At 43.0% G+C, this 12,269-nt stretch overlaps 1 protein-coding gene across 1 annotated transcript; it reads left to right on the top strand.

Annotated features, from left to right (window-relative positions):
- The first annotated feature begins 5,294 nt into the window (after window positions 1-5,294).
- Window positions 5,295-9,972, top strand: si:ch211-202f5.3 (uncharacterized). Its single transcript, XM_064308472.1, has 2 exons — window positions 5,295-5,580; window positions 7,299-9,972. Exon 2 carries the CDS (start codon window positions 7,503-7,505, stop codon window positions 7,812-7,814), a length of 312 nt encoding a protein of 103 aa, XP_064164542.1. The 5' UTR covers window positions 5,295-5,580; window positions 7,299-7,502; the 3' UTR covers window positions 7,815-9,972.
- Window positions 9,973-12,269: the final 2,297 nt, after the last annotated feature.

Genomic DNA, 12,269 nt, shown 5'->3' with positions numbered 1-12,269 from the left:
AATATTATTTATTTTAAAGCCTACACTGATTCGCCAGCATCACTTGAAAATGTACATTTAAATTTCATTCATATACATTCCCTGGCCACTTCATTAGGTACACCTATCTAGTACCGGGTAGGACCCCCCTTTTGCCTCCGGAACAGCCTGAATTCTTGGCAGCATGGATTCAATAAGGTGCAGGCAACATTCCTTAGGGATTCTCACATGTTAACTCTAGCATCAGGCAGTTCCTGTAGATTTTTCAGCTACACATGCTGCGAACCTCCTGTTCCATCTTATCTCAAAAGATGTTCTATTGGACTGAGATCTGGGGGCTGTGCAGTCCATTGAAATAAACTGAAATCATTGTCATATTCGTGGAACCAGCATGAGATAATGTGTGTTTTGTGACGTCTTATCCTGCAATAAGTATCCATTTGAGAAAGGGTATAGACTGCAGCCAGAAAGGGATGCACATGGTCAGCAACAATGCTTAGGTATGCTGTGGAATTCTAATATGCTCATCTGGTATTAAGCGGCCAAATCATTAAACCACCACCATCAGCCTGCACCATTAACACAAGGCAGGACAGATCCATGGATTCATGCCGATTACGTCAAATTCCGATCCTAAAATCTGCATGTTGCAGTAGAAATTGAGATGGGTCAGACCAGGTGACTTTTCACCAATCTTCAATCGTCCATTTTTGGTGATCACATGCCCACTGTATTCTCATCTTCCTTCCTTTTCTTAGCTGACAGAAGTGGAACCTGGCATGGTCTTCTGCTGCTGTAGCCCATCCACATCAAGTGTTTGACGAACTGACGGCAGTGCAGGGTTTTTCCTGCATAGAAAATTCTGAGGTGGCCGTCTCAATCAAATTTTGTGCCGCCTCCACAAAATTCTGACCGGCGTCAGCACAAAACAAGACATTATTAATACAAACGTTGCGTTCGTTGGATCATTTTTTTAATAGCAATGGCGGCATTACACCGATGTGATGCTGTATCGTAATAGGCACAATGTACCAGGAAAGGCACTACCAAAAAAGAACGCGAAGCTATGCTACTGTATGCACGAAGTGCATGATCAGACGTCGTACTGAGTGCACTGCATTCAGACAGGTAGCTTGAATCGTGTTTTCTTTTGCACCCAAGCACGTCCAATATTTTCAAGTTTCTTAAATTACATCCTTTTTCAATTTTCCTTTTTCAACTTAGCAAATGTGGCTCATAAAAAAAAAAACAATTTTCTTAGAAAGAGTCTACAAGGAGGAGCAGGTGAAAAGACAGTATAGTCACCATCTGATCATCACTGGTCGTTAAAAGTAGACTATAATTCATACTACTAACAAGATGTGGTAAATTTGATCACATGATCATGATTAAATTACAGCCTCTGCCTCATTTTGAGCCAGGAAAAACCCTGTTGTGCATTCTGAGATGCCCTTCTGCACACCACTGTTGTAAACAGCTCTTATTTGAGCATTTGTAGTCTTTCTAGTTTGCTCTCTCTCATTAGCAAGGTGTTTTTTACCATAGAACTGCAGCTCATTGGATGTTTTTTGTTTACCGCGCCACTCTCTATAGACTGTAGTGCATGAAACTCCCAGGTGGGCAGCTGGTTCCGCGATGCTGGCACCACCACGTCTGGCACCTACAATCATACCACGCCACGCGATTTGTTGTTTGGAGGAGCAGGCTATTTGCATTAACGAGCAGGTGTGCCTAATAAAGTGGCCAATGAGTGAACATTTGTCATGTTTTATGTCGAAATTCAGGAGTAATCATGTTAAACTTCTTCAAAACACATTGCTGTTAACGTTGGAAAATATTTGTGAAATTCCGCCCTGTTCTGCGTGTTCAAAATAATTACTCAAATTATTTTTTTATTCACTCTTTCTTTTCATCCTAGTTTAGAATACCCATTCCTAAATGGCTGACTCCAAATGTTTCAGAGAATGTGAGCACAAGTCCCAGCCCTCCCAAACTGACTGACTAGCCTTGTGAGTCACTTGCCATTCAAAATTCAGAATAAAAAAATAAGGATAAAAAGAATCTGCAAATTCATATCTTGTTATCCAAATGTACCTTCTTGTGATCAGTTACAGTCAACTATATGTTTTTATACTACTAGGGTACGTATACCATAGCTCTATACTGGCTGCTTTGCTGCTTAAATATTTACCCTACCAAAGCAATTCTCTAGCCTTAGCTTTGGAGGGAGTGTAATGATTCTGACTAGTGCAATTAACATCACCTAAGCTAAATTGTCACACCCATTGACACTGTCACTTTTTATTCCCTCAGTTCACTGCTTTCTTCAGTTACCATTACTTTGTTTTTCTTCGCACGTATTGGCGCCTTCAAGTATATAGCTTTTGCTTTCTCCTATCCTTCTTTTCCTTTAGTGTGTTGAACAGTGTTTTTCCTTCATTTATTGTTTTGTAGCCTACATATTTTTTTCTATGTTCAAGCCTGTTATGTTGGTGGAAATTAACGCTCTGAAACTGCATGCTTGATGTAAGAGTCATTACATAAATTCTCCAAAATTGGTACAACAGAAAGTGAATACAATCAGGAGCAGTTTACAACTACAAAAACAAATGAAAATGCGAAGGATGGATTTCATTTTCCCTTTGAATTTTGGTAGGGTTTGTGCGTGACCACGCAAAAACAATAATGCAAATGGCAGCAACGCCATTGCATTTCGAATTTGTCACCCGTGTGCCAGAAAACATGCAAATGAATTGATAAACGGCAGACTGAATTATTTCGTTTTTGTCGTGGATAATGCGGTTACAATAAGAAACCGCTATTTCAAATGTTTTTCATTTTCATTTTCATTTAGGCTATGACAAAGTTGAGTCGTAGAGGGTGAGAAAAATTTAATATGAAATGGCTTTGCGTTTAAATTTTAGAATTGGCAGATAAAGTACTTTTACAGTTTCATTTGGATTATGTCATGGTTTTTGCGCACATCTAATGAAACCGAAATGCAATTGCCGATTTGCATTTTAATTTGAATTTTGGCGTGGATACGCTTCCATGACTCTCCCACAAGTTAATGTTAGCTGACAAACAGATGCGAGGTCTCGTTAGCCAGTAACGTTAGATTATCTCATAAATAACGCCGATATTTTGATGTTGCTGTTTAGCGAGTCTGTGTATTATGTATCGAGTTGGTAGCAGTATGCTTTTCGTGGCACGCTGCTCCCTGCCCAGCTAGTGCCCGCTGTTCTTTGAGCAAAAAGTTCGTCGGTTTGATACCTTAGCTGGCTAACGTTAGCTTCTAGCTGACTAACTAACGTTTGCTATTTTGGCTCTAGTTATAGGCCCTAAATAATTTTGAAACAACTCCTGTTTGTAGCAAGCAGTGGGTAACACTTACAACCACAGTAGAGTAGCAGCAGTAGAGGTGGCCTGTCTCAAATAGTTAACCATTAAAGGACAGATATAGGCTACGCGTGAGCACCAGGCTTATGGCAGTTGTTGCCATAGCAACTGCCCCGTTAAGTGAACTGATCGGCACGCGCTGTGTGTTTATAACTATAGCGCGAACGTTTTGAAGTTATTTATAGGAACTATTCATTTAGGGAATATTAATAGTTTTTACAAAGTGGCCTTTGGTCAAAATCATCACATCATTGATAACACCACACCCTTTTTATTACAAATTAGCTACAGAGTCAAAACTAAAATTTTGTCACCGTCCAAATACTTGGGGACAACACTATGTTTGTATAGCAATGGTCTTGTACAAAAGAAGTGTTAAGTACTGGAGGCTAGACTTGATGTGTTCTTACTATGACTTGTTTAGATGTGTGTAAAAAAAATACATAGTAGGCGAGAAGTCAAGAAAGGTAAATATTCTCTTGAGCAATCAATTGATAATTCTGCAAAAAGACATTTGTGTAAACTGCGTAATGCAATTGATGTTTTCAACGAAACACTGTGGCCCGCCAGGACCAGGAATGAAGATCACTGCACTATTCTGTTTGCTAAGTACCTGCACCGGGAATACTCCAGGACAAGCCCATTGTCCATCAGCATTACCAAAGCTGTGTGCATTAGAATGAGAATACTGGGTCATTCTCTCTGATGTGAATCAGAAGAGAATAGTATTTGGTTCCGCCTTCAACAAGGAAACCTAATGCCTAGCTCCAAATAAAATGTATTGTAATGTTAGCGTTGTGACCGGGCCAAAACAAGAGGTGGGAGGCGGCGATTAAAGTGAAATGGAATTAGGTTTATTACCTATAAATTTACTGGCTAACGTGGGCAAAAGGAGGTGTCCTAACTTCCCCAGAACACAACAAAACAACTAGGTATGTGTGGGGGTCAGCTACACACACGCACACACATACAGGCCACACAACAATTGATTGATACTACCCTTTAATCCCACCCCATTAACACAATGCCCTCTTAAATGCCATAATTATTCCTGCCCTGAAACCTCCCCACAATCAAAAGTGACTCAAAACATGTAAGTGAGACAGGACACACACAAGGGGGAAGGGGAGAGGTGACACACACATAAGGAGGGGGAACAGACACAGACAACTGCACATAGTACAGTATTTTAATTGTGGTACACGCACAAAATATTCTATTCTAATCAAAACTCTAAGCAATCATGAGAAAAATGTATCAATTAAGGGCCCTATTTCAGGGCTTAAAATGTAACTAATGAAGGCTCCCTTGAAAGGTGCAATGGCCTTCATCATCAAAAATGTTAAACAGTGATACACAGGTCCTTTTCACTAATGCTCAGTGAGGCCTCTGACACGCAACAGTGTGACTGAATGGAGACCAGTTTAGCCCTCATGTCTTTGAAACTTAAAGGATTACCTCTGCAGGCAGCTATGCAGGCAATCCTGTTTTGTTTAGACTGTATTTGGAGAAACAAAGCCACGGAAACCAAAGGCTAACATTGTTTCCTGTGTGTTAATCGTGTTCAGGTTAATGTTTGCGGGAATAGACATTTATTTAACTATGGAATTTTGTCATGCAGTTGAATCGTCACCACAACACACATTACGCCAAACCATGGTAAAAATGTCCCTGAGTTATTCTATGGGGGTAATTATTATTAAGTCTTGAAAGTTTGGGGGTGGGTACTGGAGGGGGGGGGTGTTGCCATTGTTATGAGATACCACCACGCATGGTATCTTCTGAAACATTTTTTGGGGTGTTCATCAGGAAGTCCTGCACAGGCTGAGCAGCTGAAACAGGTTCTCTGGATGGTAGCTCTCTGGGAATGTGTTTGCCGAGGGGAGGGGGCACTGCGCCTGTTTGACATTCCAGAGCTGACTCAGACTGCTCTCGCCACACGCCCCGAGGGCAGCCGGGCGTGGCCTAGGAGCCTGTCAGGTGTGCGGGGACGCAGCCCCGCTCTCGCTGCGACTTCCTCACCAGTCGCTCAGAAACAGGTGCGGCTCCGCTCTCCTGCCAGCCTTACCACGTCTCTTCCCACGGAAACATCCAGGACACTCGGACGGTCTGTAAGAGAGGATCACTGTGAGCCGTGTGCTGGGATTGAAGCGTTGGAAAGTGAGCTCTTGTGTGCTGAGAGATTCCGCGGGCTTTCTCAAGGTAAGCGCTGCCAACCGCTCTTGTTTTTAGTTGGGGTGAAACTGCCATCTCGTCACATATTCTGATGTACTCTTTGAGCATGTTCTTCTTTAAATTGAAACTAGCATTTTATTACATTTTATAGAATACATTTTATTTTAGTTATGCCACATTACAATTCAGTATGAAAGGAATTTGGATATAAATTAGATTGAAAATGAGTCAAATAACTCAGTAAGTGGGAATCAGTGAGTGCTGAAATATTGTTAAATTCAGACAGTTTTAAGCAACAGTTCTGGAAAATCTGTCCTTACAAGAAACCAGTGATATCAAAAAGGAACCAATGGTATGAAAAAAATACACTACATTTCCAAAAGTATTTGGATACCTGAATATTACACTCATATGTGCTTGTTGAACATCTCATTCCAAAACCATGGGCATTAATATGGAGTTGGACCCCCTTTGCTGCTCTAACAGCCTCCACATTTTGGGAGGCTTTCCAGTAGATTTTGGAACATGCCTGCGGGGATTCACTTCCATTCAGCCACAAGAGCATTAGTGAGGTTGGGCACTAATGTTGGGCGTAAGGCCTGGCTCGCAGTCATCGCAGAGGTGTCTGATGGGGTTGAGGTTGGGGCTCTGTGCAGGCCAGTCAAATTCTTCCCCACCAAACTCAGTGAACCATTTCTTTATTGATCTTGCTTTGTGCACGGGGGTATTGTCTTGCTGAAACTGGAAAGGGCCTTCCCCAAACTGTTGCCACAAAGTTGGAAGTGCACAATTCTCTAGAATGTCATTGTATATTGTAGCATTAAGATTTCCCTTCACTGGAATTAAGGGGCCTAGCCCAAACCATGAAAAACAGCCCCAGACCATTATTCCTATTCCATCAAACTTTATGGTTGGCACTGTTTGGGCCAGTACATTTGGCACTATGCATTCCACTAAACCCAGATTCCGCTAAACCCAGACTGCCGGATAGTGAAGTGTGATTCATTGCTCCACAGAATGTGTTTCCACTGCTAAAGAGTCCAATGGCGGTTGGCATTGTGCACGGTAATCTTAGGCTTGTGTATGGCTGCTTGACCATGGAAACCCATTTCATGAAACAGCTCTTGACAAACAGTGCTGACGTCATTTCCAGAGGTAGTTCGGAACTCTGTAGTGAGTGTTGCAACTGAGAACGTGCTACACGCTTCAGCACTCAGCAGACCCGTTCTGTGAGCTTGTGTGCCCCACCGCTTTGTGACTGAGCTGAAGTTGCTCCTATATGTTTCCACTTCACAATAACAGCATTTACAGTTCATTGGGGCAGCACTAGCAGGGCAGACATTTGACAAACAGACTTGTTGGAAAGGTGGCAACCTATCACAGTGCCACGTTGAAAGTCACTGAGTTCTTCAGTACGACCCATTCTACTGCCAATATTTGTCTATGGAAATTGCATGGCTGTATGCTTGATTTTATGCACCTGTTAGCAAAGGGTGTGACTGAAATTGACAAAACCACTAATTAGAAGGGGTGACCACATACTTTTGGAAATTTACTTGTAGTTGTGATCTTTTTCTTCTCTATTTTTTATCCTGTCCATTCATTTAGTAATTTTCTGAATAGAAATAGTCTGAAGTACTACTAGGTATGCCTGTTGTGTAATATCTGTGTAAAATATGTGAAAGCTCTCTGCATATGGTGGACTGACCCCCCCCCCCCTCATTTACCTCTGTGTCATGTGACAGGAGAATCTCCCTGCTGAATGAGGACACCCCACCAAAGCCTGCAGCGTACAAACTAACTGCATGGTCCATGGACTGTAGTACCCATTCTCTGAGATATCAGATCACAAGCTCCTAAGACGAGCTAGCAAGTAGATTTTTAGGCAGGTGGGATTTCGCCAGTTTGACACTGTCCTGTTCCGCCCTCTGACTCCCGGACAAGGAGCCATGAACCTCTGCCTGGACAACCCCTACGGAGATGTTACCATCCCGCGGGCGAAGCTGCGGTCCCCGGAGGACTCCTCCACAGTCTTCACCAACCCCCTGGCCCTCGACAGCGCGCAGTCCAACCGCAACTCCGCACTCAACCCTTACGGCAATTTCAGGCCCTCTGGCGAGGACCCGTCTGGAACCGGGCTCCAGTCCCAGGACAAGTCCACCCAGAACGCCTCGCCCTACCAGGGGAACTACACCGTCAAGGAGGAAGAGGAGGAGGTCGGCCGCTGCTACTCCTGCTGCCGCCGCTGCCGGAAGAAGTGAGCCTTGACCCCCCCCCCACCCCGGGTGGATTTCGCGGCTGTGAGAATGGTGGGGTTCAGAGGAGCTCTGGATTGGACTGGTTTTCCCTGCTGCTTTCCTTGAAGTTGGGAACACTTTGGAAGTGGGCCTCTTCTGGGAACGCTCTGCTTCGGCACTGTACTCTGCAACTTGAGCCTGAATCAATAGGGGCCACAGCCTCACACCCTCGACCCAATCCTATAATCATAGAATCAGGCTAAAATGACACGGGAATTGAGTTGATTGATGTACCTTGTAAGCTACAGTATGTTTCATTTAGCCATTGTATTTTTGTCCCCCGTTCCCATTTTTGGCCACATGTGGCCTGAATTGTGAGCTCTGTGTTACCTCAAGAGAACGCTTGACAGGGAGCGCACTTTGAGTCCCATCATGCACCTCACTGGCTTGCTGGGAGTGGCCGAGTTTCCATGACAAAAGGCAGGCACTGCACAGAACTGAGGCCTCATTCACAGCTTTGGAGTTCTTTGTCTTTATTATCATGCTGACGATTCATAAAATGGTTTCAGCTGTGAAAGTGTGAGGAAACTAAAGGGTAGGATCAGTTTCTATGGGCCTGAGTAATCAGTCCAATCTGTGAAACACGCTCGACAGGACCATCCATTTGGTATGCAACTGCAAGGCGGCCTAAGCGGTGACCCCTGACCTCTCGTCTCTCTTGTCATGGATGAATTCAGATGAGGTGAAGGCCTGAACATCTTCTGAGTTATCACACTACTTTCTGACTCATTTGTTTGAATTTTAAGCAAAGCCACAGTGCAGTTTTGCTCAGTTTAACCCACCCTGCCGCTAGGCATTCTTCTAACTGTTTAGACGCAAGGTTCTTGAGAACAGGGGTCCACCAACCCCAGAGGGCCAGCAGGCTGCCTGCTCCTCTGCTTTCAGAGGGGAGGTTGCACATGTCCTGTCTCTGGATCTGCTCGTTCTGGTTCCCTTCATATCCAGGGGGGGGGAAAGTGAGGCGTTTGCCTGGATAGAACTTCTCAGATCTGCCATCATGGAAGCATTTGGTTCTCCTCTGGCAGAACCTGAACCCGGTACCGTAGGTATGTGAGCCCCCGCAGGTCACTGGGATCTAAAGGATGAATACATAAAAGCACTGTATATGTACACCGCTTTTATTATTTTGTATTAGACATCAACAAAATAAAATGATCCAAATACCAGAAATATGGCTGGCTTTTATTTCAAAAATTCCAAATAGGATGGAATTGAATTGTATCCGTGTCTTTTGCTTTATTGTTATTTCATTAAAACAATAAAGTAATAATGTTCTCATAAAACAGAAACAAAAATGAAACCATTTTGAAACTATGGATCTTTATGCTAAGCATTCCAATAATTCCGTGCCCAGTTTCACTCATTTATGACATCATGTTGTGGCAGGTGTGACCTAGGTAGCTGCACTACTGTGGGCCAACTGCACCAGTACAGGTTCTTACTGATGTCAGATCAGCTGACTCATCCTCAATCTCAACCCCACCCACTTTGTGCAAAACATATGTCACCATGTTAGCAGCCTGCTATGGGCAGGGCCGGGTGTCCAAGCCTGCAGTCACTGCTGTTCGCAATGCAAATAAACTGGTTCTGTCTCAATCTGTGTTCTCTGGTAGAAACCTCAGAAACACACTTGCATGAGCTTGCAAGAGTTCTTCCCGAACACCTCTGTCTCTGTGCTTGTACTCGCTGTAATAATCATATTCATAATTTTAATCAGTGGAATTGAAAGCATGTTTCAGGACCATTTTTAATATGAATTTTTCTCTAGCACACCAGCCAATCCTTGCCATTTGATTTGTGCAACTGAGCATGGCAACAATGTTTCTGTAATGCATTTTAATGCTGAGGATTCTTCCTGTATATGATATTTTTGTTGTCTTTACCTTGCTAATCTTGTTGTCATTTGTCCTACTATATATATGCGTCATTACAAATTTTATTATGTTTTCCTAGTGTACAGTTTAAAATAGTAACAACATATGAATACCTTTTGGTAATATGTATAGGATCTATTTCATACAGCATTTACTGTATTTAAATGCTGAGAAAATTTACTTGGAATTTGGAGCCACTTTAAAATGGGATCACATGAACATATAAAAGCTGTCCTGTCAGTAAGCCATTTTTTAATGTGTATTCTTTCAATGACACAGCATCTATTCAGTGTGGAAATGTTTGTAGTATGTATACCTGAGGGCATAAGTCACTGTATAGAGACTTATAAGCATATTTTCCATGCGTTCCATGAATGTTTTGCTAGTCGTCCTAATGTTGCGTTACTGCCCCTATAGTGAGTTTCGCGGTGCGAAACAGTCCTCGGAGGTGTCGGCTGAACTTCCTGTTCGTACTGGATGGGAACAGCCTGCTGCCGAAAGTCTGAGCCTCACTGGAATAACCGGCCTTACCTGCCCCCCGTTCTTCCTCACCGGCCGCTCCCACGCTGCCTAAAAAAAATCCGCTCCTCCCCCCCACCGGCGCCTACGCACAGCCGAAGTGTTTACTCTTTCCGATACTATGATTTAAATGTGGCAGTGGAGCTTACGCTGGGTGTTTGTTTTCCCCCTGTGAATGCAAGTATTTCCATGGTAATTACATCAGTCTGAACTGAAAGGTCACGGTGAGGTGAGCAAACAGGGAGGGGGGGGGGGTGACTGAAACTGGGAGAGCAATTGTGTATCAGGGCCTGGAGCATTTGGGAGCTTAAAGACGTGTAACAACAAAAAGGTGTGCGTGTGTGTGTGTGTGTGTGTGTGTGTGTGTGTGTGCGTGTATGTGTGCACGTGTGTGTGTGCACCTGTGTAACTACCTGTACTGCACCTTCTCTAAGGTTGACAGTATAAACACACCTTGGTTGTGACAGACTAACAAACTTAGCCTAACCTCCTTCACCCAGCTGGGAAAAATCTCATCACAGTTCAGCATATGTAGTGTACCAACATGCCTAGTGCACCTACACGACTTTCATGGGTCAAATGCTTCACTGGTGTAAACTTAAGAAAAATAAAATCTCATGTTTTTAAAGTCCTAATGAAGATGTCAGAAACTGTGTTCATGCAAGACCTGAGAAAATGGCCTGGAAATTTACACCGGGGCTTTTCCATGTAAAGACCGGAGGGGAGTAGTCACATTATTGGCATTCATTTTTGTCCCAAATTCTTTTAGTGTGGAACAAATTGGCCACGGATTTTGGCACTATATAAACGCCATACATGACAGGCAATCTTTCTTGGAGCCAGTTCACCTGTCCTTCACAAGAGGCCAAAGTCCACAGCGCGATTCCATATCATTTCAGTCTCTGGCAAACAGAGCAATAAGGGGAACTAACCCCAGCAGGCTGTGGCATCGCCGCGCGCTTAGCACCGGTGCTAAACGCACTCTCAACGCAGTCGTAGCGGCAGGACAACATTCCTGACGATGCTCGCGCACGACGTGACTGCAAAAGATTCTCAGGGAGAAAACAGCGCTGGTTTCATAGGGTGGAGCTCAGCGTTTCTCCGTGGAAGGAAGACGGAAACTCGCGCACAAAAGGGCCTTTATTTAGAATTTGGGCCATGTGAGATATTAAACTCCATTCAAAGCCAGCCCTTCATGCGTTTCCAATTCAAATCAATTGGCAAAACTAACAAACAAAAACAAACAAACAAAAAAACACCTCAATGCATGTAATGCATTATAGTGGATACGACTGTGTCCATTTACAAATAGAACCTATCGTTTAGATATTCCAAAACGTAAAAAATGTACTAAAAGAAAATTAATGTTATAGTGTCTTTTAATATTAAGTTTGGCTATTTTACATAAAGAAACCTTCATACATTTATTTGCATATTATGACTAATTTGCACACATCCTCACCTCAATCCCGACTGATTTAGATTAACTATTTACAGACATATGCAAACGGCCATAGAAGCAGTGTGCACCACTGCGTTAGTGTATACGCTAGCGGGAAAACAGTAACTTAAAAGAAATTGTAATTTTTTCTATTTGAAGCTCTGCTTTAGTATTCTGCAGTTACCTACTCACTGCCCAACAGAATGCTTTCGCTGTAAGCGTTGTCGTTGTACTCTATGCCGCCTAGTGTCCACAAGGACATATTACACAAACAAGCCTTGTCTAAGGTTAGATTGCCTATTAAGATAATATATATTGTCTTAGACTATTTACTTGCATAGAATCTCTAATTGAATGTTGGATCCTTAGATATTTTGGACAGACCCCTGTAGTGACATATTTATTGCACTATGACCTCAGCTTATCATAGCACTAGCACCATATAAAGAGAACTGTCGCTGTATATGATACTGTATAGTCAGTACATATTCACTCTGTAGGATACTGCATGTGGTCAGTACATAGTCACTGTGTAGGATATTTTGTACAGTCAGTACATAGTGAATGTGTAGGATATTTTGTACA

This window comes from Anguilla rostrata, chromosome 14, assembly GCF_018555375.3.
Source record: "Anguilla rostrata isolate EN2019 chromosome 14, ASM1855537v3, whole genome shotgun sequence".
Classification (NCBI taxonomy): domain Eukaryota; kingdom Metazoa; phylum Chordata; class Actinopteri; order Anguilliformes; family Anguillidae; genus Anguilla; species Anguilla rostrata.
This window is presented reverse-complemented; position numbering and strand designations above follow the sequence as displayed.